We start from the raw sequence: 27,041 nt of genomic DNA, 5'->3' as shown, positions 1-27,041 counted from the left end.
AACAGTGAGAGCTTGTCTCAACTACCAGGCCCCAAACCAACCAACCAATGCAAAGAACAGAAAGAGTCAGGAAAGGAAAAAGAAAGAGAGAAAGAAAAGAGCAGTTACTTGCTTCATCAACAGCATGGTGCCAGGCTCTGAGGGCTCATTATCCTTAACACAGGTTGGAGTGTCTTCACAAGCTCTGAGGGATACAGTAACTTGCCCAAGCTAGTAAGTGGCCAAGCTGGAATTTCAACCTTGGATTTAAATGGCAGAAATCTTGGCCATTTTTTCAAAACTGCATCTCCACAGGATATGAATCAAATCCCCATGGAGCTTCCTTATGGGTGGATGGACAAGCTTCACCCCAGACACTTTAATACACTGTCAGAGAAGCTCCAGGTGTGTGGTCAGGAGAAGGAGAGAAGATCAAGTTGTAGCTGGGTTAGAAACAGAGTACACAAGCTGGGCATGGTGGCGAACACCTTTGATCCCTGAACTCAGGAGGCAAAGGCAGGCAGACTTCTGTGAGTTCAAGGCCAGCCTGGTCTACAAAGAAAGTTCCTGGGCAGCCAGGGCTACACAGAAACCTTGTCTTGGAAAACAGACCACAGACAGACAGACAGACAGACAGACAAAAACAGAATAGATAAGGCTTGCTTGTCTGGGTGGCCTGGAAGAGGAGAGTACTTTTCCATGCTTGGTAAAAGTCTGGGTGCCATCAACACCTGGTTTTCCCCTTCCTGGTCCTAGGGGATCTCTGAAGGCACGGGGAGGAACTTAGAGCTTTGGAGTGGTGTTGACTAAGAGGGGGTGACCACAGGGCCAGGAGAGGGGGGTGCTGTAGTCCCTGGGCAAAACAAGATGACATTTAGTTTCTGAAAAAAAAAGAGAGAGAGAGAGAGAGAGAGAGAGAGCGAGCGAGCTAACCAATTAAGGGTTCCACTGTTACTGAGAGGTTACAGTGGCAAAGCCACCCGCTAGGACATTCTGCAACCTTTACAAGAAATACTCATAAAGGGTTATAGCAACACGTAAAATGGAGAATAGCATATGAAGTTAAATGTCTAGTATGAGCTCTATCTTTTTCTTTCCCCCCTAAGACAGGGTTTCTCTGTGTAACAGCTCTGGCTGTCCTGGAACTCACTTTGTAGATCAGGCTGGTCTCGAACGCAGAGATCGCCTGCCTCTGCGTCTAGAGTGCTGGGCCACTACTGGCTGTGGAGCTCTATCCTATTTAATAGTAATAATATCAGCCATACAAGATGACTGAGGGGAGCGTGGTGGTGGTACATGCCATTAATCCCAGCACTCAGAGGCAGATCTCTGAGCTCAGAGCCATCCTGGTTTACAGAGTGAGTTCCAGGACACCCAGGACTACACAGAGAAACCCTGCCTTGAAAAAAAAACAAAAAACGAACCAACACTGGGGGGGGGGCGTGGTGGGGGAAGACTCAAATAAAATGCCTGGTACCAGTTAGGGAGGACATGAGATCCACTAGTGCTTTGCTACTTTGTTGTTGTTTTTTAAAAGTTGCTTTTTTATTTATATTTATTTCATTTTTGTTGTTGTTTTGTTTTCGAGACAGGGTTTCTCTGTGTAACATCTCTGGCTGTCCTGGAACTCTCCTTTGTAAACCAGGCTGGCCTTGAACTATAAGATCCACCTGCCTCTGCCTCTGGAGTTCAAAGGCATGTGCCACCACGCCCGGCTTTCTTAGCTGTCTTTTTTAAAAAATATTTATCTAGTAGGTGTGTCTGTGGGCATGCGTGTGGAGGTCAGACAGCAACTTGTAAGAATCAGTCCACCACGTGGGTTCCGGGGATCGAACTCCTGCGTCAAGCTTGGCAGCAAAGGCCTTTGCCCGCTGCGCATCTCGCCCGTCGTTGGCTGTGGTGTCCTCACTTCTAAGCCAAAGGGCGAGTGGGCTGAGGGAGTAAACAGGGTGGACGCGAAGCGTAGCAGACAGGGTCACACAGCCTCCGAGGCCGAGTCGAGTCCGCTGAACCCTCGGCATGCGCGAACATGCAGACGTGGAGCCCGGCCACGCCGCCGCACACGCCCCCGGCAGCCCCGCGCGACGTCGCGCGCACCCGAGACCCCGCCCCCTCGTGACGCAGCCGAGGGGCGGGACCGCTAGGCCCCGCCCCACCCCTTCGATTGGTCGGCGCGCTGTCACCACGTCGCGGGAAGCTGGCAGGGTGTGTGTGTGTATATGTGTGGGGTTTGCTTTGTCATTCGTACCCCGGCTGACGCGGCTGGCATGGCCGCACGCTCGGGCGCCCGCAGGAGAGGCCGCGGCTCCGCTCCCGGGACGCTCTCTTACATAAGGACGCGGCTGACTGAAGCACATGCCAGCGCAAGGTCCCCACACGCAGTCCACCACGCCGTTCGGTTCTCACATGCCAGCCGGGAGCCTGCGGTGCCGCGCCACACGGTGTGCTCCGGCGTGGGCCTTCCCACAGCGAGACGCAGCCCAATAACCGCGAAGCGCACCTTCGCAACAAGGCATAATATAGGATGTTATATTTATAGGGCCTATTTATAAGCCTCTATTTAACTCATTTCTGATAGGCCCAGCCACGCGTCTAGGCCCTATCCTGATTGGTGTGTCCTTCTGTCCTTCAAGAAGGCGGGCCCAAGAGTCCGTGTTGCCTCAGAGGGGCCCCGGATTGGCCGTGCGCGGCGCGGCGGCGCCTTCGATTGGCCCCGCGGGCCGTCCGTCGGTGTAGAGGAGGCGGGGCGGGCGGCTGGCTGGTGCGGGGCGGGCGGGCCCCGGAATTGTCATTTCTTTGTTTCCGAAGGCGGAGGAGGCTCGGCGCCCCCCTCCCGGCCCCCCCCCCCCCCCCCCCGGTGCTGGCTCCATGTCTGTGTGACCGGCCGCAGGGGTAGAATCCAGGCCCGACGCGGGGCGGGAGGGCGGCGGCGGCAGAGGTGAGAGGCAGCGGCGGCGCGGCGCGGGCACCGGCCCCCCAGCGGGAGGATGAAGCGGCGGAACGCCGACTGCAGTAAGCTCCGCCGCCCCCTGAAGCGGAACCGGATCACCGAGGGTATCTACGGCAGGTGAGCGACGGCGCCCGGTGTGGGCCAGCGGGTCCCGGGCGCCGCTCTGGAGGGGCCCGGCCCCGTTATGTAACCCCCGACTAGGCCGCATGCCCGCGCCGGGGGCTCTCCTGAGGCGCGCCGCCCGCCGAGCGCCCGGCCAGCCCGCCGAGGGTCCGCCCCGGGCCGCGGGGTGTGGCGAGGCCGGGCGGAGGGCGCGGCGGGCGCGGGCGGGAGCCGCGGGGCCGCCGTTGGCCGTGGTGTGCCGGGGGGAGGGGCGGCACCCCGGCGGCCAGGAGCCCCGAAGCCAGGGGGTCCCCAGCAGGCTGCGCGCCGGGTCCCCGGCGGAGCCCGGGATCACGCTGGGCCCGGGACCTGGGGAGTTGGCTGCCCGAGTCCGAGGCCCGTGGACCCGTGCGAAGGGGAGAGTGAGGCCGCCAAAGTTGGGAGCTGCCAGGTGCCCTGGAACCCCGGACTCCGAGCGGTGCCACGCCGGCTACCCTTCCGCCCTTCGCTGCCCTCACGGGATCCCCCCACTTGGCCTGGAGTGCCAAGCTGATACCCCCGAATCATGCCCGTGGTCCCGCTCCAAACCCAGACTGCTATCAGCTCCTCAGCAAACGTTTTGACAATTGCAAGCAGACACATTGCTCTGAATCTTTAGCAGAGATTCTCTCCCAACTCAGGTTTGGGAAATTTTTTTTTTTTTAAATCTCTTCTTCAAGAAGGAAGTGGTGTCCCTTTAAATAGAAATTGAATCCACTTCTCTTGGAGAGAAGGACAACAGGGTTGACTGTCACAGCTTCCCCAAGCCCAATTTGTGTATGACTTTTTTCTTTTTTTTTTTTTTTTTCTGGGAATGCCTCCGAAGGAACCGATTTCTGTGGAGAAGTAATTAGTTTACAAAGGAGAGTGCTCAGCATGTGGCTATAGGCTTAATTGAGTCCTCACGGCACCATCCACACAGTTTTGTTCTTGCTGTGAGTCTTGGAGAAAATTAGGAGGTAGCTGTTGACAGTCAAGTTGCATCGTAACTATCCACCTTGCACATGCGGTTGTTTACACGTGTGAAGTGGCTGCCCTCCATAGGCAGGGGACTGACCTAAACAGGAAGGGGGATTCTTCAAATTTAGAAGGATTAAAAAGTGAAATATCCTTGGATTGATCCTTATGGAAGGAGTCATCCATCATTGAACAGTTCATTCATTCAACTAACATAAATACTATCTGCTAAACAGTGTTGGAGTCAGTCAGGACACAGCTGTTAGTAAAACTGATGAACACTCTTGCTGAATCAGATGTGATGATAACTAAAACTGAAAAAGCAAAACCAAATTTTTCCAGCAGATTGAATGGGTGGAGGCAAGTCTGCTTACTATAAATTCTTGAATGAAGGAAGGCTTTTTCCTTAGCCATTGAAAAAGATTAGCAGAACTTCTCATTAATAGCAGCACAACAGCAGAAAAAGTGTTAAAGTAGGCAGGTTAGGACGACTGTGGCATTTGAATTTTTATTTACAGTCAGTAAGACGAGGCCCCTCATGACAAGATTGAGAACTCCATGTTAGCATATTTTCTGGTGTATTTTTTCTTCCTTTTTTTTTTGAGCTGAGGATCGAACCCAGGGCCTTGTGCTTGCTAGGCAAGCGCTATACCACCAAGCTAAATCCCCAACCCTTCTGGTGTATTTTAACTTCTTATTTAAACTAACACCTGGTTTATGACTTGTACTTTGGAAGCCACTCAGTGTGTGTTGACAAGGAGTACCTCTTTTTAATGAAGACCTATTGTTTTACTAATGGGTTTTAGACTTGAATTTCCTTACCCTAAAGGTTAATAGCAGATACACCTTGTCTATCAGTTAGTTTCGTAGGAAAACTTCAAAAAAACAAATGGTGCCTCAGCTTCCAAATCTGTCTGCTCTCTGTTGTGCATTCTTTGTTAAATGTCAATAAAGGAACCTAAATATATTTCTACCTGTCTTTCTTGTTTGAGGCAAAGAGTGTTTTAGTTCCCTTATCTTAATGTTATGGAGTACTGCAATGGGAAAATCATATAGTGTGTTTTACCCCCTCATTATGTTTTTAAGGACTGCTTTGGAAAACTTCCAGTTATTTCTTAAGAAAACAGAATGAGTGGGCTAGTTATAAATTAGGACATTTGAGGATTCATGAATATCAAATTTCTGTTGATCATCAAATTGAAGTCTGTATTCAATTCTGTTTCATGCCATCTATTGCCTGTTTTGTTTCTGAACATCTGGCCAATTTCGTCTCATTAAAAAGGAGCCATCCCCCTAAGGGCTGTGTTGACAATTTTGATAACCACTGTCTACTGTTTCATAGCCTAACCTTTCATGGAGTACTGTGTTCATGTTCCCTGTCTGCTCAGCTCTCTTGAGCCCTGGCATATGTGAGGGAGCAGCTGAAGTGGAAAGACTGGACTGCAGCCCACCAGAGACCTAGGGTCAGATTCGATGTCCCAGCCCTGATGCTTTGGACCAGCAGAGCATCCACTGCTTTGAAGCTCAATTTTCCATCTGTTAAATGAGCTTTGAAGACATACATGCATGCATGTATGCATGTATACATACATACATACATTCAGTTTGTGGAACTATAAATTCCAGTGTGTTATTCAGACATTATTTATCACATTATTGCCATTACAGTTAGCATGTATGGCTTTAATTTTTTTTTACCCACTCTGAGACAGGGTTTCTCTGTGTACCCCTGGTGGTCTGGAACTCACATTGTAGCCCAGGCTGGCCTTGAACTCAAAGAGATCCCCATGTCTCTGCCTCCTGAGTGCTGGGATTAAAGGCTTATTCTTTAAGGAGGCAGGAAAGGCCATAAAATTTGATCCAACAAAAAGCAAAAGTTGAGTAGTCAAAACAAGGGGCCGGGCCTGGAGAGATGGCTCAGAGGTTAAGAGCACCGATTGTTCTTTCAGAGGTTCTGAGTTCAATTCCTAACACCCATAGGGTGGCTCACAACCATCTGTAATGAGGAGATCTGGCACCCTCTTTTGTATACATAATAAATAAATAAACCTAAAAAAAATAGGCTTTAAAAAAACAACAACAAAAAAAGGGGCTACTTGCTGCTTGATCTTGCTTTAAACCAGTGGTTCTCAACCTTCCTAACCCTGTGACCCTTTAATACAGTTCCTCATGTGGTGGTGACCCCCTCAACCATAACATTATTTTTGTGCTACTTCATAACTGTAATTATGCTACTATTATTGATCGTAATGTAAATACCTGTTTTCTGGTGGTCTTCGGTGACCCCTGTGAAAGGGTTATTCAACCCCCAAAGGGGTGTGACTCTCAGGTTGAGAACTGCTTTAAAAATTCTGATGTTGCTGGGCTTTTGGTGTATACTTTTAATCCCAGCACTGGGGAGACACACAGGTGGATCTGTGAGTTTGAGCCCAGCTTGGTCTACAGAGGGAGTTCCAGGACAGCCAGGAATGTTACCCAGAGAAACCTAGTCTCTTAAAAACAAAAGAAAACCCAAAAATCCTGGTGCTTTTAATCATGGGCAGCTGTTACTGAGGTGATTGTCAGATGAGAGCACTCATTGTCAGTATCATAGCTCTGTTGGAATTCTGTTTGAGGAGCCAAGATGCACTGGGTGTTAATCTTAGATATTATATTAGTACTGTATGAGTGTGTGTATCCATTATCTAAAGGTCTAAGTAGTCTCTGAAAGTGTTAGTCCAGTCAAGTTAATAATCAGGATTAAGAGGAAGGAAACAGGAATGGTATTATTATTGTAGCTTACATTAAGTGTAATTTATTTATTTTATTTTATTTTTTGGGTTTTTCAAGACAGGGTTTCTCTGTGTAGCTTTGTAGACCACCACCACCACCCAGCTTATTTGTTTGTTTGTTTATTTATTTTTTTGTTTTGATTTTTCAAGACAGTTTCTCTGTGTACCCCTGGCTATCCTGGAACTCACTCTGTAGACCAGGCTGGCCTCGAACTCACAGAGGTCCATCTGCCTCTGCCTCCTTAAGAAGAAATGACTGGAAGTGCTGGGACTAAAAGTATGCACCATCACTGTCTGGCTTAAGTGTAATTTTAAAAAAAAGCCACCACAGAATATAACATGGTAGGCAATCATTATTCAGATGTTGAGTAAATAGATAAATACACAAATATGAGCTAATGGAGTCCATTCATTCAAAACCTACATTGTTGGAGCTGTGGAAGCTACAGGGTAAGACATAGGTCCCAGCTTCAGAGATTTATAGAGGTTCCAAAGAACCTAGGGTTCTGTTCAAGTAAGAATATTTCTGTTGGACCAGGTTTTGCCTTCCTGTTTTAGTTTCACCTGACACATTAGCAACTGTATTTTCTCCCTGTGCTAGTTGATGAGGTAGACAGTTGCCACTGAAAGAGGGAATGCTTTCTAACCCAAATGAGGTAGACTTGGAAATTATGCGTGCAAGTTATTAATGATGAAAACTCTTCTTAATTATTCCATACGAAGGGCCTGGACTTCCTGACAAGTCCCTCCTCACAGCTCCCCTCGCAGCAGTCCGTGCTCTAGATACTAAGACTTCATTGCAGGTGGTGATTCTTCTGGTGATGTGGGGGTCTGTGGGGTCTGACTCAGGTTCTGTGTAGTTCTCTCCCTCTCTCTCCCTGCCACACTCCCCACTCCTTCTTTCCATTTAAAAGAGGAAGATATGGAGGTAAAAATACGTTAATTATAAGGCGGGACAGCAACATTTTTATTAAAGTACATTTCGAGTCTCTATATTTAAAATTGTTACTTAAAAGAGTAGAATAGAGTAAGGGTTTTAGTTCAGTTACGCATTCCCAGCTTTAGGGAAGGATTCTCTTTCTGTTGCTGGTGAAGGTAGCACTTCTTCATTGTGCACTTAGGACTTGTGTGCGGGCCTCCACTTGAATTGATGCCTGAGCTTCCAGGACAGTACTGGTCCTGACAGCAGAGGCATTTAGGACTGCCCTAGTTACGGGAGACTTTTCTTACCTGTTTTTCAACTCCGTCAATCCTTGCATCCTCCTCTCCTTTCCAGTTTCCTTTTCCAAACCCTTGTCTAAATAGCGTGTCTCCTGAGGTCCCCCCACACCCCCCGTTGTTGTTCCTGCCTCCTTAATGATGTTTTCTAAGCCTGGTTTTAGATTCCTTAGGGCTATGCTTATTAAAGTCACTGGAGGCTGGCTGCCTTGATTGTACATGTGTTCTGCAACTGGCACTCCAGATTCCAGTGTCGCAATCTTACAGCCTGAAGCATTTCTGTAATCTTGGTAGGCATTGACTTCAACAGGCTGGACCTGACATAAAAGACCTAGATACAGGCTCTGTATGTTTTAGAGGTCCGTTGGGAAGGGTGAGTATAATGAATAAATCAAAGTGGTCAGCTAAACAATCAGGTTTGTTATTTCTATAAACTACAATTAAATAATTTGTCACACTGGACTCTGTTTTTAAATTTTACCTGTGGTATTCCCTTTAATCCCAGCACTCAGTGGGGCAGAGGCAGGTGGATCTCTCTGAGTTTGAGGCCAGCCTGGGCTACAGAGCGAGATCCAGGACAGCCAGAACCACACAGAGAAACCCTGTCTCAAAAAACCAAGAAAAACAACAAAACAAACAAACAAACAAAGAGCACTTAACTCCAACTTCCGTTTTGGTTCTTACTGTCTGAGTAGTTTTGGTAGGTTAGTTTTTTATTAGGTGTTTTGAAAAGCCCTTCCGGGGGCTGGAGAGAGAGCTCAATTGCTAAGAGCACTGGCTACTCTTACAGAGATCTGGGTTTGAGTCTCAGCACCCACATGGTAGCTTATAACCATCTGTAGCTCCAGTGTCAGGGGATCCAGTACCCTCTTCTGGCTTCTGTATGCACCAGCACACAGGTGGGTATACAGTAGACATAAAGTAAGGCAAACACCCACACATAAAATGAAATACTAAAAATAAAAACAGAAAGGCCCTTCGAATGTTGCTGCTAGGTTGAGGAGGGAGGAAGGCCTGTGGTCCAGTTATCTGTAGCACCTGCCCTGTTGGAGAGCTGTATTCCCTTCATCTCCATGTGGATTGCTCAGGGCCCTTCTTGAACCTCCGTAGTCTTGGAGATTGGCTTAACTGTGGATTTAGGAATTTGATATTTTTACTAATTTCTTACTCTTGCTGTGTACCCTGTCTGCTATGGACTCATGTGGTGTTCTGTGAACACTGACATTTCCATTTTTCTAGGGCTCTTTCTTTCAAATTTGCCTACGGGGTTGTTTGTTGTTTGGTGTGTGTGTGTGTGTGTGTGTGTGTGTGTGTGTGTGTGTGTTGTATTTTGTTATTTTCTAGGCTGCTAGCATCTTGTGGAATCTAGAGGATCAGATAAAAATCTCAGAAACACAATGCCAGCAAGATATGGGTTGAGAAGATCAGGCACTTGCCACCAAGCCTCACAACCTGAGTTCAGTCTCTGGGACTCACTTGGTGGAAGGAGAGAACTGATTCCACAAGTTGTCCTCTGACTTCCACACACACCACGGCACATGTGTGCACACACATAATAAGTAAAATAAAACAACAACGTACAAGCCTAGTTGAGGTGGGGTGCTGTAATTGAGTTACTTCATAAAGTGGCATTCTCTTCAAATGCACTGGTTGTTTTCTGGGCTTACTCGGTTGAGTGTAAGTATTTTACTTGGACGGTTTTCAAGTTGGGTCTGGAGAAAGAGTTGGCTGTGCAACAAATGGCTCAAGTGAGATGGTGCACGCAGGCAAGAGCACACACCTCCACTAGCCTCCATCGGGGAGTTCTGCAGACCTTTCGATGACTCGCTCCTCGGGTGTCCTGGCGGTGGAAACTGAGACCACCTTAATGAACTTCTAGGGTATTTTTGAGACAATCACCTTAACTGGCATCAGTTAAGACACCTACCTTATCCTACCAAGGTCCTTTCATAGTAGCATTGCCTTCATTCCTTTGTAGTTTTTTAGCTCTGCCATAAAGGACAGTGTGCTCCTTTGGAATAATAGAATTATAAAATCAGAAGCGGTTTGCTCTTTACTGCCATCTACTCTGTGAGAAATCAGGCTTTGCATACAGTAAACTGAAGCAGTGAAAGTCGCTCGTCTTACATTGTGTCACTGATGAGTTTGAGCATGTGTGATCCCAGCACAGAGGAGGTAGCTGGATATCACCCTGCTCTGTCACTAGACTATATTACTATGCTCCCCTTCAAAATGTCTTTAAAAACCAAGTCAGTGATTCAACACTACTGCCCTGTAGGGAGAACACTTGAACACCAGAGAAAATGTATGCCATGGTGATGGTCAGAGCAAGAATTTCTGCCTCAGGCTGGAGAGATGGCTCCATGGCTACAAGTACTGACTGGCTTTGACAGGACCTGTGTTGCGTCCCCAGAACCCACATGGTGGTTCACAGCCATCAGTTATTCTAGTTCCTGGGGATCCAATGTCCTCTTCTGGTCCCCATACCAGGGCCACACAAGGTGCATAGACATACAGGCAGACAAAAGACTTGTATACATAAAATATAAAATAAAATAAATCTTAAAAAAAAAAGGATTTCTGTCTCAAATGAGAGAAATGGAGACAAATCTTTCTCACACATAGTAAGCTGATTTCTGTTCTAAGCTTAGCAAGTTACCGCTTGTGATTTATTGTTTGTCTGACTTTAAAAATGAGATTCTGTCTTTTAAAATGTTTAAAAACTTTTTTACATTAATTTTACTTTGTATTTTTGACTGTTTTGCCAGCATACCTGCATGGGTGCCTCGCATGTGCCTGGTGCCTAGGAGGCTAGAAGAGGATGGATGCCAGGTCCTTGGAGCTGGAGTTATGGATGGTTGTAAACCACCAGAACTGAACCTGGTTTGTTTGGGTGGGTGGGGACAGAACCTGGCCCTCCTGGAAGAGCGGCAAGTGCTCTTAACCACTGCGCTGCCTCTCCGGCCGTTTCCTCCTCTCCTCCAGAGTCTCTCTGTGTAGCCTTGGCTGTCCTGGAACTCACTCTGTAGACAGAAATCCAGCTGTCTCTGCTCCTGCATGCTGAAATTAAAGGTGTGTGCCACCACTGCCTGGCTTTCAGTTTTCCTTTTTAAGTAACATATTTCTGGGACACAATGACCATAGTAGCTGGGCCTTCAGTGCATGCATTGAATCCCAGCAGGAAAGAGGCAGAGGCGGGCAAATATCTGAGTTTGAGGCCAGCCAGGGCTACATAGTGAGACCCTAGCTCAAACAAACAAACAGACAAACAAAAAAATACCAAAACCCCAAAACAAAACAAACAAAAAAATGGATATTATAGAAACTCACTCATCTTTTGTGACATAGTTATTTTTGTAAAGAAACTTTTAATTTTAATTATTTTCTGTAGTTTTATAGTGTGTTTATAATTATCAACTGGAAATTTATGATCTGAGGTTTTTGTTTGTTTGTTTTTGTTTTTTTGAGACAGGGTTTCTCTGTATAGTTTTGGTGCCTGTCCTGGTTCTCACTCTGTAGACCAGGCTGGCCTCGAACTCACAGAGCTCCACCTGCCTCTGCTGGGATTAAAGGCGTATGCCACCACTGCCCAGCTGAAGATCTGAGTTTTATTCTTTGAATAAAACATATTTACTCATTTAAACTTGGTTCTAACCAGGCTACACAGAGAAACCCTGTCTCAAAAAAGCCAAAAAGAACAAAGGAAAACAAAACAAATTTTATTGTATTCATTTTACGTGTGTTTTGCCTGCATATACATATGGGCACCATGAGTGTGCTTGGTGCCTGCAGGGGTCAGAAAGGGGCATTAGATCTCTTATAACTGGAGTTATAGGTAGTTGGGAACCACCATGTGGGTGCTGGGAACTGAACCCAAGTCTCTGCAAGAGGAGCACATGCTGTTAATCACTGAGCCTCCTCTCCAGTCCCATGTGCTCACTTCTTTGCGTAGACATTTCTGGTATTCACTTAAGCCACATCCATGCAGAATGAACAGTTTTCTGCTTTCTGTGCTCTGTCAGTGGTGCCCTAACCTGTTAGTTCCCTTCCTGTCACTCAGGTTTCTTTCCTGGAAAATAAAAATGATTGTCCTGCTTACTTCACAGTTAGGAGGAAAAACAAGATGGTTAGTATGCACACATTTAGAAAACTTACAAGTGTGATGTAAATGTGCGGTGTGATTAAGTAGAACATTGTGTCTGTGAATAGTGTATTTACTTAGATGTGGATTTCTCATGTTTACACACTGTCAACACAGTGCGGTGGGGTGTTGAGACAGGAGGATCACCAGGGCTTCCTGGCTGCTGTGGGTTCAGTAGAGACCCTGTCTCACGACAGTAGGGCAGCGAGCTAGAGCAGCACACCCAGCGTCCTCTGGCCTTCATGTATGCACAGGGACTCACACTTGCAATATTCATCACTCCCCAACCCCAAAAGTGTCGAAGCAGAACTTCTAGAATTTCAGTCTCTGCTTGCATTAGGTCACAGTATCTGTTCTTGATAGCTTTGTGGTCTGTCCAGCTCTTTATAAAAATGACATACCCTCAGCGTGCGGTGGTGCCACACACTTTTAATCCCAGCACTCAGGAGGCAGAGCCAGGCAGATCTCTGTGAGTTCAAGGCCAGCCTGGTCTACAGAGCGAGATCCAGGTCAGGCACCAGAACTACATAGAGAAACCTTGTCTCGAAAAACCAAAAGAAAAGAAAAAAAAGTCATATCCTCAAATTTATAAAAGTTTATTTTAGTGGTTTTCTCTTTCTTTCCCCTGTGGGTGATCTGGACTTAAACACTGGCATGTTTAGAAATTATGATTTGAACTGAGAGTTAACGTGCTGTGGCCTGTACCTTGGAGGATTTAATCGTAAGGGCAGAAACTTCCCTTCCCTTCCTTCCTTTCCTCCTCCCCCTCACCCCTCAAGACAGGGTTTCTCTGTGTAGCCCTGGCTGTCCTGGAACTAGCTCTGTAGACCAGGCTGGCCTTGAACTCAGGGATTCACTTGCCTCTGCCTCTTAAGTGCATGTGGCCCACCCCATGCAGGGTGTTCTTTTGAGGAAGTGGGATGGGAATTATGCCTTGTGGAGCTGGAGGATGAGTAGCAGTAGAAGTACCCAGGGTAGTTCACTGAACTAGAAAGGACTGCAGAAGTGGGAGCACTACCTCTGGCAAGCTTCCAGTGTGTTGATGGGGAAGCTGGTCAGCAGCCCGGAGCAGAGCTGGTTGTCTGGGACAGTCTCTTTGGAGAGATCATGACCGTCTCATCTCAGTTCATTTTCCTTTCCTTCTTTCCTTTTTTTTAAGGGGTGGGTGGGTGGGTTGGATTTTCTTTTTTTTTTTTAATTAATTTATTTTATTTCATGTGCATTGGTATTTTGCCTGCATTGAAGTTACAGACAGTTGTAAGCTGCCATGTGGTTGCTGGGAATTGAACCCGGGTCCTCTAGAAGAACAATCAGTGTTCTTAACTGCTGAGCCATCTCTCCAGCCCCCGGGTTTTCTTTGGGAGACAGGGTCTATCTGAGTCTCCTGAGTCCCCTTTCTAATGAATCTACCAGGTTGGGATGAAACTTGCCATCCTCCCACCTCAGCCTCCAAGGGATGGGCTTGTAGGTGTATGCCCATACCTGGTTTTCTTAGTCTCTCTCTTCCTTTCCCCACTCCCTCCTTCTGTGTGTCTGTGTGTGTAACTGAATCCTTGGGTCTGTAATATATTTGAAAATGTGTTCCCTGGCCTGGGTTACGTTGTTCAGTTGTAGAGCGTTTACCTGGTATTTGGGAAGGCCTGGGCTTGATTCTTAGTACTGCATAAACTAGGCTCAGTGGTGCATGCCTGTAATCCCAGCATTTAGAAGGTAGAAGCAGGAGGATCAGAAGTCAAGGTCCTCATCAGTCACATAGGAAGTTTTAGACCAGCCTGGCTAGAGGTCCCATCTCAATGTATAAGTGAATATTATATAAATAAGTGTATATTTTCCCCTCCCATCCCCCCAGACATGGTTTTTCCTTGGAGCCCTGACTGTCCTGGAACTTGCTCTGTAAATCAGCCTCTGCCTCCCCAAGTGCTGGTATTAAAGGCATGCACCACCACACCCAGCCTATAAATAAATATATAAATTTTTAAGTTTCTGGGGCTAAGAGGTCCAGGGGTATGGAATCAAGACACATTGTTTGGCATTTAGTAAGGAGCTTTTGGCTGCATCATGAGACAAAGCAGAGCAAGGCTGTTTCAGCTTAGGTGTCTTCCTCTTTCTTTGAGATGAGGTCTCATTATGTTTTCCAGGCTGCTTTTGCATATGCAAGCTCCTGCCTTGGCCTTGTGAGCACCTAGGATTATAAGCACGTGCTGCTGTCCTCGGCTGCTGCTTGCCCTCCTCTTTTGTTAAAGATTTATTTTTATAATGTGTGTGTGTGCAAGTGAGTGCAGGTGCCCATAGAAGCCAGAAGAGGTCAGCAGATCCCCTGGAGCTGGAGTTACAGGTGGCTATGAATGATGTGAGTGCTGGAATGAACTCTTGACCCCTGCTAGAGCAGCAAGGGCTCTTGACAGCTGAGCCTTCTCCCCAGCCCCTCTTTCACTTATGAAGCCATGAGCCTCTGGTTGTATCTAATCCCAGTTACCTCTCTAAGGCCCCACCCTCAACTACCATTGACACAGAAATTTGAGAATGAAGTTTCAACTTATAATCAAACCATGCCATGCTGCCCCTGCTTCTGAAATGTTAATATATGCACAGGCCTAGGGAGCTGGTTAAAATTAAGTTTAGATTAAATCGGTCTGGACTGGGCTCTGAAATTCTGCTTTTCCAAAAAGTGTCGGCATAATACTGATACTGCTGTGCTGCAGACTGTACTCTGAGTAGCAATTATAGCTGGCCAGGGTGAGACCTCAGCAAATCAGAGAAAGGGCCTAGACGAATATTCTAGCAGTGCTGCATAACAGAGAAGACAAAGGGGGTTGATAGGAAGTACATCACGTGCTGAATGTGAAAGGTGATTCATAGTTGCCATCTGAGAGGACAGGGAAGTCTGGGTTGGGACAGATGGCTACCGTCAGAGCATTAGTCTGCCTAGGGAAAAGGTCAGGGACTGAGGATGGAGAGCTGGCTCGTGGTAATTCTGTGTACTCCAGACAAGCAGTTGGTGACAGTGGAAAGAAGTGCATTGTCCCTGGAAGGAAGAAGAATGTTCGCTCCTCATCCCCATTAATTGTAGATTGTGAATCCATAGATGGAGCTTATTGCTAGATGGATTCAAGAAAGAAATGGCAAAGTATCATTTTGCAGGTATGCTCTAAATTTTACTTGTGTGGGATGGGGAGGGTAGAAAGGGGACTTTTTCTTAAAATGAAAATAATTACTGCTATTTTAAAATTACCTGATTATTGAATGTGAGACCCTCTAACATGATTTGAGAAGCTGTACACATATAGGCAGAGTTATTTTCCTGTTTACATTCTTTGTTTGTTGGGGGAAATTGGTAGGTGTCTAATTACTGTTTACTTCATTGTTGTATTGCAGTAAAAAGTTTAAGTAAAAAAAAAAATTTACTTGTGGTTTTTTGTTTTTTGTTTTTTTTTTTTGAAGGGTGTCATTGAGACAGGGTTTCTCTGTGTATCCCTGGCTGTCTTGGAACTTGCTCTGTAGACCAGGCTGGCCTCAAACTCACAGACCCTCCTGCCTCTACCTCCTGAGTGGTGGAATTAAAGGTGTGCACCCCTACACCTGGTTTATTCACAATATTTTATAATTATTTGCCAGTGTCAATCAGAAATTCAGAATATCAAATTAGCCATAAGTCATGTAATGAGCCATGTATGTAGAAATGTATTCAATTATATTTTCTTCATGGATGAAAGAAATATTTTGAAGTGCCCTTGGGATGGCATCTCCTTTAAATTGACAAAAACTCAGGATCTTCAGAATAGAGGACAGGGACTAATAAGGGTGTGCTTTCCCTGCTCTCTCAAGGATCAAGGCAATGTAGTGATGCTGAGGCTGAGTTCGCTGATCCCAACATCTCTTGTAAACTCTGGAAACTTGTAACTGAAGCAACTCAGTAGAATTTAAGACTGAGTCTAGGGAAAATCAGCTTTGTTAATTAGCTGTCTCTAGATTTTAAAGGAGACCTTCCTGAAAAGGGAGCCTGAGGAAAAGCTAGGATGAAGCCAGGAATGACCTACAAATTTACTTAGATGTCTTTACTTCTAAACAGACTCAGCTTAAAAGTGATTTGTGGGGGAATATCAAAGGTCTGAAAGAACCCCACCCCATGCCCAAGGTGGAAGTTGCAGAATTGAAAAAGAATATTCACCAATAAAGACCATTTTGTACTGCCTTATGTTTAAATGATTAGGATAGCAAAAAATATTCAGCAGGCTGCTGTTTTGTGGACAGTGCTATCCTGTTATTGAAATAGAGTGTTGCTTGCTAAACTGGGATTCTGCCATTTCCTGGGTGCCTTTTGGACAGAGCGGTTGGTAGTCCTGTTCATGTTCTACCTGGAAATAATGACTGCTCATCCAGCTACATTGCAGGGACAGCTCCAGAGATTATCAGGCTGGGATGTGGTTCAGTTATGAAGAGTGCTTGCCTCCTATAAGCGAAGCTCTGACTTGGGTCCCCAGCACCTCATACACTGAGTGTGGCAGGCGATGCACACCTGTAATTATAGCACTTGAGAATTGGAGGCAGAGAATGATCAGAAGTTTGGGGTCATTCTTGGCTGCATAGTGAGTTTGAGGTCTTTGATGCAGGAGTACATGAGACTGTGTTTCAACAAACAAACAAAACAAAACAGGGCTAGAGAGATGGCTCTGTGTTTTTAAGAATGTTGTGTACTGCTCTTCCAGTTTGTTTCCCAGAGCCTACTTTGGGCAGCTCACAACTGCCTATACTTCTAGCTCCAGGGAATCCAATTCCCTCTTTTGTATGTCCTTAGACATTGTATTCACATGCACATACCTGCACTCAAACACTGGCATATACACATAATTAAAAATAAAAGTCTTTTTTGTTTTGTTTTGTTTTTGTTTTTGAGGCAAGGTTTCTCTTTGTAGCCTTGGCTGTTCTGGAACTCACTGTGTAGACCAGGCTGGTCTTGAACTCAAGAAATCAACCTGCGCCTTTAATCCCAGCACTTGGGAGGCAGAGCCAGGTGGATCTCTGTGAGTTCAAGGCCAGCCTAGTGTACAGAGTGAGATCCAGGACAGGGACCAAAACTACACAGAGAAACCTTGTCTCAAAAAACCAGAGAGAGAGAGAGAGAAAGAGAGAGAGAGAGAGAGAGAGAGAGAGAGAGAGAGAGAGAGAGAGAGAGAGAGAGAGAAAGAAAGAGAGAAATCAACCTTCCTCTGCCTCCCCACTACTGGGATTAAAAGTGTGAACCACCACTACCGGGCTAAATAAAAAATCATAACAAAAGAAAAGAAGAAAAATTTTCCTACATTGAAAGACAGGTAGGATCTAGAGTTTAGTTGTAGATTGAATTACCATTTGACAGATGGCTAAACAAGAAAGAAGCATGTAGGTGAGAGGAAACCAACCCAGCATTTCCACAAGAGTCTATGGGGACATGTATTTGTTTCTCTTGGGTGACATCTAGAAGACCAGTGTCTGGGTCACAGGACTGGTGTTTAAGGATCCGGAAGCCACTGAGTATATGCTTACCAGTTTACATAATACAGTATTGGTGCCTGTTTCGGTGCATGTGATGCTGGGGATGGACCCTAAGGCCTTCCACGTGCTAGACAAGTGCTTTACCACCTAGCTATACCTCCACCCTCCAGCTGGCCACAGGCCATTTTGTTGTTTCTCTGTGTAACAGAGCCTTGGCTGTCCTGGAACTCACTCTGTAGAACAGCCTGACTTGAACTCACAGAGGTCCACCTGCCTCTGCCTCCCAAGTGCTGGGATTAAAGGTGTGTGCAACATCTTTGCCGGTCTGCCCTATGCCATTTTAATTTAATTTATTTATTATTATTATTTTTTGTTTGTTTTTTTTCGAGACAGGGTTTCTCTGTGTAGCTTTGCGCCTTTCCTGGAACTCACTTTGGAGACCAGGCTAGCCTTGAACTCACAGAAATCCGCCTGGCTCTGCCTCTGAGTGCTGGGGTTAAAGGTGTCCCGCTCCATGCCTTTTTTTTTTTTTTTTTTTTTTTTGAGCTGAGGATTGAACTCAAGTGCTCTACCACTGAGCTAAATCCCCAACCCCCATGCCATTTTTAAATGCCTTTAAAACATGGCCAGGAGACTGACTTTCTTACTTTAGTGCCTAGAAACAGTTCTGGACCACAGGAAAATTTCTTTCAGTTTTGAAGTCATTTATAATTCTAAGTATCTGCAGGACTCGGGTTGTTCTTTCTACTAAGATGTTCATTGCTTTCCACAGTCAGTTGTGGGTTTAAGGAGAGTATGGGCTCTGTCTTTAACTGGCCAACAAAGCTGTAGTGTAATGAAACAGAAGAGGAGACTTCAAATGGGATGGAACTGTTTCTTTCCTTTGGGCCCCTTGATTTCTATGTCAGACTTCCTAGAAGCTTACTACCAAACTCATAGAAGTTCTAAGAATTAATGTTCGAAATTAACAGTAGGCCGGGGAAATGGCTTTTATGATTAAGAGCAATTCTGCTCTTTCAGAGACCTGAGTTCAGTTCCTAGCACCCACATATATGCTCATAACCACCAGAAACTCCGGTGTCAGGGATCTGATGACTTCTTCTGACCTCGTTGGGCATCAGGCTCATATAGGGTGTGTATACATATAAAGCACTCATGTACAAAATAATTATTACAAAAATTAAAAATAGAAGAAATCAACACTAAACGGCAAATTCTATATTGTTTAAATATCACACTCCTATTCTTGCTGTCTACCTGTGTGGCTTCATAGGGCACAGAAAGAATCCTGACTGAATTTTGTTTTTTTCCTCCTTGTTCTCAAGTATATAGACCATTCTGCATCTTAGGGAAATGTTTCTCAATTGATTATTACAGTTCTTGGTTTGTGCTAGGAGTATTACTAAGTGCTAGAGCATATACCTAGTGTATACAAGGCCCTGGATTCAACCCCCAGCACCAAGAGGGAAGATCCCCTGTTTCGTTTTTTTTTTTTTTTTTTTTTTTTTAATCTGTATTTATTCAAATAGTTAATTTGATCACATCAGCATAAGAATGCTTGCCTTACAAAGTATACAAGATTGGAAAGCTTTTGAAAAAAATTGTTATTATTGTGTGTGAGAGAAAGGATTTGGTATTCACATACCAGTAGTCAGAGGACAACATCCGGCTTTTTCCCCCACTGTGGAGGGTCTCCAGGGCAAGCTGGTTTGTGCTGTTTCTTTTTTTACTACTGTGCCAATTTGCTGGTCCAAGCTTGCTTTTTTTTTTTTTTTTTTTTTTTTTTTTAATTAAAAATCAAACAAAAAACATCTAGCCAGGCGGTTGGTGCCACATGCCTTTAATCCCAGCACTCAGGAGGCAGAGGCAGGAGGATCTCTGAGTTCGAGGCCAGCCTGGGCTACAGAATGAGTTCCAGGTCAGCCAGGACTGTTTTCGCAATGAAACCCTGTCCTGGGAAGAAGAAAAAGCAACTAATTTTTTTTTTTTATATATTTATTTTATTTTGTGTATACGAGGGTTTTGAGTGTTTTGCTTGGATGTATGTCTGCGTACCATGTTACACACCTGGTGCCCTTGGAGGCCAGAAGAGGATGTTGGATTCCCTGGAACTTAAATTGTGGACAGTTATGAACTGCCATGTAGGTGCTGGGAATTAACAAGTGCTGTTAACTGCTGAGCCGTCTTTCCAGCCCCTGAAGGGCAATTCACAAATTATATTTGTGTGCAGGAAACTCAGCAGTGTACATTTAACCCATTCTGTTGATGAGCTCTTTGGCCTTTACTTTTTCCAACTTGGCAATGTAAGCCAAGGAGTTTGGACCCAAGGACATTGTCTGCCTGTGGCAACAGATACCATCATGTCCATCTTTGTCATTGGTCCTGGTAGCTTCCATGCTTAGCCAGGGCCTTTTCTTTGAGTTAACCTGTGTGAAGGCAGCGGTGGTATCTTCTGTGGCCCAGCTGCCCCAGCCTGGGCTGCCCCCCTGGTGCATCAAGGGACCCACCTTTGGACAAAAGACAAGAAGACGACAGTTCCATTGGGTCTGTAATGTGTAATCTCCATCAGCTGAGCATTCCTGCTCCACCAACATTAACCCCCCACTCAAAGGACAGGTGGCCTCTTAGCAGAGGCCAGCAGCCTCGCTCCTCCTACATGGTCTCTGGTCTGTACTTGTGGGGTGACTTAGGCAGCTGGAGGCTGTCTGCCAGTCCAGGGCCTCGATGAACTGCTTAAATCTCAGGAGACACTTTCAGTGGCTTAGAGGGGACAGACAGCCTTTTGCCACCGCAGCCAGGTGTAATAAGGGCGTTTGACCAAGCAGGTGTTCTTCGGCTTTTTGTCTAACTGGATTCACTACCTTTTGGCCTGCTGCTGCGGCTGCCAAAGACCAGGCTGGCCTCGAACTTACAGAGATTGGCCTGTGCTGAGGTTAAAGGTGTTTGCTACCATTCTAGTTCTTGTCTCTGTTCTCAAACTTTCTTGCTCTAGTAGTTAACACTTTCCTGAAGTGTTTTGCCCAGCTTTTTGGGGGATAGTTTTGAGCTTTCTCCTGAATGGCTTATTTCCTGTGAGTGCTAAGTAGTATTGCTTAGTATAAAACCCTAATTTTTTGTGTGTGTGTGTTAATTTACCTTTGGTCTGTAGCTGGCTGCTAGTATCAAAACAGTTGTTGGTAATATCCCCCGTGAGTCTAGAGATGAAGGTGCATTTCTCTTGGGTAGTATCATCTCCTCCACAGTGTGGAAGTTCATTCTCAGATGCTTACATTTTCACCAGAACTCATATATGGTTAGTTTTTGAAATTTATTTTTTTAGGATAGAGTCTTTCTAACTCGGGCTAGGTTGTAACTTGCTGTATAGCCCAGGCTAGCCTCAAACTCTTGATTTTTCTTGACATCTCAGCTTTCCCTGTGCTGGAATTATAAGTGTATGCCACCATGCCTGGTTTAGAAAATTTTTTTGTTTGCTTTCTCGAAAAAAGCCTTGGCTGTCCTGAAACTCACTCTGTAGACCAGGCTGGCCTAGAACTCACAGAGATCCACCTGCCTCTGCCTCCCGAGTGCTGGGATTAAAGAAATGAGCCACCACTGCCCAGCTTGATTTTTTTTTTTTTAAACTGTGTTTGTACCTTATTTTGAGCTCAGTACAGTGGTTATATATGCATGTACTAATTGGCTTCTCAAAGCGTGTGTCTCTTTAACATGAATAGGAGGGAACTCAGAACGAACACACATTTACATCTAAAGTCCAGAATGTTTGAAGATATTTCCTTTGACAGACATTTTGTGCCTGCAGTCTTTGGTAATGGCTGGTGCCTGTCCCATGAGTTAGCTTTGGCATATTTTTAGGAAGTCAGTTAGTTATGTTTTGTTTGGTCAGTGCACATGAATGCTGCATAGAGAAGCAAAAGAGAGGACAAGCACAGAATTCTGGAAGCACAGAGAGGTAGGTGCACAGCAAGAATTTCCAGCTCTGAAGCAGGTGTGGAGGGTGAGGAAGGTGCACATTGGATGGAGCCTTTCAGCCATGACACTTTGTTCTAATGAAGAACAGCTTGAAAGCTGTCATTCTCAGAGGATTGCCGTATTTTCAAGTCAGGCACTTAGCACATTTTTAAAATAGTGGTGAGATTTAGTGTTTTTCCTCCATCTTAAATGGAGCTGAGCAGGTTTGGTCATCATCTCATCTTGACAGTGAGGGAGGCTTATCATGAAGGAGGTTTTTACAATCCACATAGGCCACAGTAGCAGCTTTCTGGGCTGTGTCTCCACTATGTTTGTGGTAAATGAAGTTATTTATATCTGTTTGAACAGAAACAATGCGTTGCTATTTCTGGTTCTCCATCATGACCTTGAACCCCTTCTTTTTGTGTTTTGCAGTACATTCTTATACCTGAAATTCCTGGTAGTGTGGGCACTTGTCCTCCTGGCAGACTTCGTACTGGAGTTCCGATTTGAATATCTGTGGCCATTCTGGCTTTTCATCAGAAGCGTCTATGATTCCTTCAGATACCAGGGACTGGTATGTTCCTATTGCATGTTCTCCAACTGTCAGGGATTTAGTTATTCTTCTAATTAAAAGAATATCTTCAGTGACTGATACTGACCTGTTTTAAATGGATTTTATTAGCGATACTGAAAGTGCCTGTGTTGAGATGAGCTAATTGGGTCTGTGGATTAAAACTTGGCTGTTCTAAGCCCACTGATGAGTGGTTCTGTTTTCCCCTCCTCTCCCACTTGAGGGGAGTGAGGAGACTGGGTAGAGGGTATTAAGAGGGGGGTAGCAGTGTGAGGACTCAGTATTGCCTAGTCTTACTCTAGAGTGCTCTGGAGTTTCTGTCTCTAGGTTGTAATTGAATCAAAGCAGTGATTCTCATTGATCTCAAGATTTCTTTTATACTCTTAAAAATTACTGAAGGGCCAGAGAGATGGCTCAGAGGTTAAGAGCACAGGCTGCTCTTCCAGAGGTCCTGAGTTCAATTCCCAGCAACCACATGGTGGCTCACAACCATCTGTAATGAGGTCTGGTGCCCTCTTCTGGTGTGCAGGGTGCAGCAGGCTGCAGGACACTGTATAAATAATAAATAAATAAATCTTAAAAAAAAAAAAATTACTGAAAACTCCAAAGAGCTTCTGTTAATGTAGGTTACAAAATCAAACAAGCTGGGTGGTGATTCACACCTTTAATCCCAGCAATAGAGGCAGAAGTAGGAAGATCTTTGTAAGTTCCAGGCTAGCCTGGTCTACAGAGACCCTGTTTTCAGTGAAAATCAAACAAAAAACAAATAGTAGCTAAAAAACGAAAAGAGAAAATAAAATGAAAATTAAATACATATTTATTAATTCATTGAAAATAACTACTTACCCAATAAAATAGAAGAGTGACTCTGTTGTTTAGAGCTCTCTGTTTGGAAAGCTCTCAAAGCCCCTTCAGGAGTCGCTAGACCACAGATGTTAAACTGTCCGGTTAGAGGTTGGGGCATAGCTTGAGGTTATTATTCTTTTGACTTACGTGTTATTTCTATTGTGTTCCATAGCTACACCTTACAACTAACTCTCCAATCCAGGCCTGGCGCTTTGGTCAGAGCAAATCCATGCTTCCAAAAGATGGCCTCAAACTTTTGTCTTATTGGTAATGAATAGTGGTGTTCAGAGGAAGGCAGCATCATTAATATTACCACCAGCATATTTCCTGCCAGTGTTTGGTTCATCTGCATGCCAGCAAGCCTCTCCTTTAAGAACGGAGCTCTTTAGGGAACAGGAGGGTTTCAGTGTTAAGTTCTAGTTCCTTCAGGTAACCCGCCTATAGCATCCCAATGAGCTCACTGTGGTCCCACCTCAGCGCTGGTCCGGTTCTTTCCCACGGCTTAAGAACCATGAACAATGGCACTCTTGAATGTGGAGTCAGCCACTGCTTTTTAGTATACGTGCTGCTCAAGCAAGCTAAAAATCACTGCTTCTATGTGGTCTATTCAAAGTGTTTAAAATTTCTTCTTGTTAATTTGCTCTGTATTTAGTAATTTTATTCAACAAAGCTTTTAATAATATGCTTGAAAATGACAAGTACTGAAACGTGGTTTTAATTTGCCTTTTTTTCTCTCTTTAGGCCTTCTCAGTATTTTTTGTTTGTGTAGCATTTACATCAAATATCATATGTCTCCTCTTTATTCCCATACAATGGCTTTTTTTTGCTGCTAGCACATATGTATGGGTCCAGTACGTATGGCACACAGGTAAGCTTGATGACTTCTTGGTTAGAAATTTTAGATGCAAGTTTTTAAAATGTGGATTATTTGAATGAATTATTTAAGATTGACATTTTAAAGTTGCCTTTCCCCAATACATGGCAATATGTTGTTTGGCTTGTGGTGGTGGTTTGTGGGTTTTTGTTTGTTGGTTGGTTATAGGGTTGGTTATTTGAGGCAGAGTCTCATTAGATAGTCTCGGTTGTCCTGGAACTCATTATGTAGACCAGGCCAGCCTACAACTCACAGTGACTATCCTGCCTCTTGCCTTCTGAGTTCTGGGATTATAGGTATACCCCACCATGCCTTGCTCTATATGTGAACCCAGTAATTTGACCAAAAAAAAAAAAAAAAACCCAAAAATAAGCCTCAGCATCCCAGGCACGTAGAGGCCCTTCTACAATTGGAAATGTGCAGTGGTGTGGATTCCGGCCATTCTCATTCACATTGGGGCTGCATAGGAGAAAGTAGTTCTCTATACTGGGTCACAAGTATCCTCCTTGTACTTATAATCCAAGATGCTGTTACAGTTTGGGTCTTAGAGATTCTTAGAGGATTTAAAAAGCATTTATCCAGAAACATGGGAATGGACAGAATTTGGCCTTAGAAGTTTCAGGTGGCCTGATACAGGACCACTTTCATAGGACCACTCTGAATATATGGTCTCCCCCAGATGACATGTATCAAGTGATCTAAAGACCCTGTCATAGCCTATTAAGTCTTTGTTTTCTGTAGGCAAAAATACTCCTGATATCACTAGCTTTTAATTGTCTGGCATTTAAAGTGTTCCTATTTTGTGTTCCTAATTCTTTGCACTGTATTTCAGATAGATTCTTACTGATAGGGATTCATAGTCAACTTTCTTCTTTTTTCACACTGTTCTGTTATCTCGAACCAAGACCAGAAGAAATGTTTTGACAACTCCCAACTCACTATGAAAGCATAGGTGGCATGTGCTGCTGGGATTTGAGGATTGGTCCTCAGGGTCCCACTGTCTGCAGAGCTTTGTGACCCAGCTGTAACCTGTAGGTTTGACTTTTGAGAGCACACCAGACAGTAAAAGCTCCCTGGAGCAGCTTCATCCTTGATGCTGCTGCTGAAAGTGGTGCTGGCCACGGCAGAAGACAGCTAAGCCCTGCTGTTGGAGGTCTCCACCGTGAGCGTGGTTTCTCCACTGTAGGATCGGACTTGATTTTAAGCTACCCAGAATGTTCTCAAGTTGGCTGCTGTCTAGTCTAATTCAAGAGATTTTTCTTTGAACCAGTTTTTGCTTGTATTTTCTTATCCTGGGCCATTTATTTGCATCCCAGTTTCTTCTCTGTTACCTAAGATGGGCTAATCTAAATGTCTGAGAGGCTCCGGCCCAGATGTGCTAGGACTCTGTTTGGCAATGGCAGCCTTTCTGATTTCTTGAGTGTTGTCTCATAGGGAAGAGACAAATGACATAGCTCCTAATAGAACCTGTTGGGACTCCCCCAGGGATTGGCAGGACAGTGTCATAGAGTGACACACACATTGGAATAGCCAAGTTGTGAAATAGGTTTTAATTTGAAATAGTTAATGCTGAGACAAACTACATGTAATAGAAATAATGGAAAATAGGATTATAGTGTATATAACTTGGAGGGCTAGTTTTTCTTCCATATGATAAAATTTAAAATTCCTTGAGGTTAGGAATCGTTGACAAGGGCTGGCAGGACAGTTCAGCAGGTCAAAGGACTTGCTGGCAAGCCTGAGGACCTGAGTCAGAACCCCAGAATCCTGTTGGTGGAATCAGAGACCTAACTGAAAAGTTGTAGAGACAAGCTTGCTGTGGCATGTACATATGTGTGCACCCACACAAAATACTTGAATAAAAGTAGAAAATTAACAAAGAATGCTTAATAGAATTGTATATAGCCATAAAAGAATGGTAAGATGTGTCATAAACTTTTTGATGTTGGTGATGATTTTTTTCTTAAACTTTATTTATTTGTATATTTTATGTTTGAGTGTTCTGTCTACATGTATGCATACTCCTCAGAAGAGGGCATCAGATCCCATTATAGATGGTTGTGAGCTGCCATGTGGTTGCTGGGAATTGAACTCAGGACTTCTGGGAGAGCAGCTGGTGCTTCTTTTTTGTTGTTCTTTGGGTTTTTGTTTTTTTCTTTGAGATAGGGTTTCCTTTGTAGCCCTGGTTGTCCTGAAACTCCCTCTATAGACCAGGCTGGCCTTGAACTCAGAGATCCCCCTGCCTCTGTGTTCCAAGTGCTGGGGCTACAGGTAGGCATACAGTATTATACCGAACTTTGGTTGCCTTTTTTAAAAATTGATTTTTAGGAGCTTTTTGTATATTAAGATTATGAATCTTTTGTTTAACATACATTTTGAATATCTCCTGACAGGTGTTTATCTTTTATTTTTGTCAATTAGTTTGTGGGCTTGTTTGTCATAGAAAAGCTTTCAGTTTAGATCATACTGCTTTTTAGTTTAGTTGAAAGTCTTAATGAAAGTTGCTGTCACTGACTGAGTCTCCAGACAACCCATCTGTTGTGTCAGCTACTGTATTCATTGATGGTTGTCTCTCTGCTGCTTTCCCACAGAAAGGGGAGTGTGTTTGCCTACAGTGTCCCTCTGGATACTCTTTGTTTATATTGAAGCAGCAATTAGATTCAAAGATCTGAAAAATTTTCATGTAGACCTTTGTCGTCCATTTGCTGCTCACTGGTGAGTATTACCTATAGCCTTAGACTACATTTCAGTGTAAGGTGGTAAGTTCAACTGAGCCCAGCATCATTATAGCATGCTGTAGAGAGTGTGAGCCTTTCAGAGATGGAGTCCCAGCTCTGTCCCAACAGCTGTGTTGCTGAGCCTGTCATTCTAAGCATCAGCTTTCTAACCTCTCCTGAGATCATGGGAAGGAGGTGCAATGTGTCAAGTGTTTAACTTAGTGCCAAGCTTGTAAGTATCTGACAAGTGATTTTGATGATGATTCCAAAGTCTTGATGAGCTATGGGCACGTCTTAAAGCTTCCATAGTCTTCTACAGAAGTGATAAGGCTATTAACACTTTTTTTAAAAAAAAGATTTATTATGTGTACAGTATTTCGCCTGCATGTGTCCCTGCAGGCCAGAAAGGGCACCAGATCTCATTACAGATGGTTGTGAGCCACCATGTGGTTG

General features: G+C 44.6%; 1 protein-coding gene across 1 annotated transcript in view; it reads left to right on the top strand.

Moving 5' to 3' along the window:
• Positions 1-2,725: 2,725 nt before the first annotated feature.
• The window catches only part of Maco1 (macoilin 1), a 66,691-nt gene continuing 42,375 nt past the window's right edge, over positions 2,726-27,041 (top strand). The window contains exons 1-4 of the mRNA XM_036178337.1: positions 2,726-3,046; positions 22,013-22,154; positions 23,739-23,865; positions 26,463-26,586. Coding sequence (XP_036034230.1) covers positions 2,967-3,046; positions 22,013-22,154; positions 23,739-23,865; positions 26,463-26,586 — 473 coding nt within the window. The 5' untranslated portion in view covers positions 2,726-2,966. The remainder of the gene's footprint in view (positions 3,047-22,012; positions 22,155-23,738; positions 23,866-26,462; positions 26,587-27,041) is intronic.

This window comes from Onychomys torridus, chromosome 2 (genome assembly GCF_903995425.1).
Source record: "Onychomys torridus chromosome 2, mOncTor1.1, whole genome shotgun sequence".
Classification (NCBI taxonomy): domain Eukaryota; kingdom Metazoa; phylum Chordata; class Mammalia; order Rodentia; family Cricetidae; genus Onychomys; species Onychomys torridus.
This window is presented reverse-complemented; position numbering and strand designations above follow the sequence as displayed.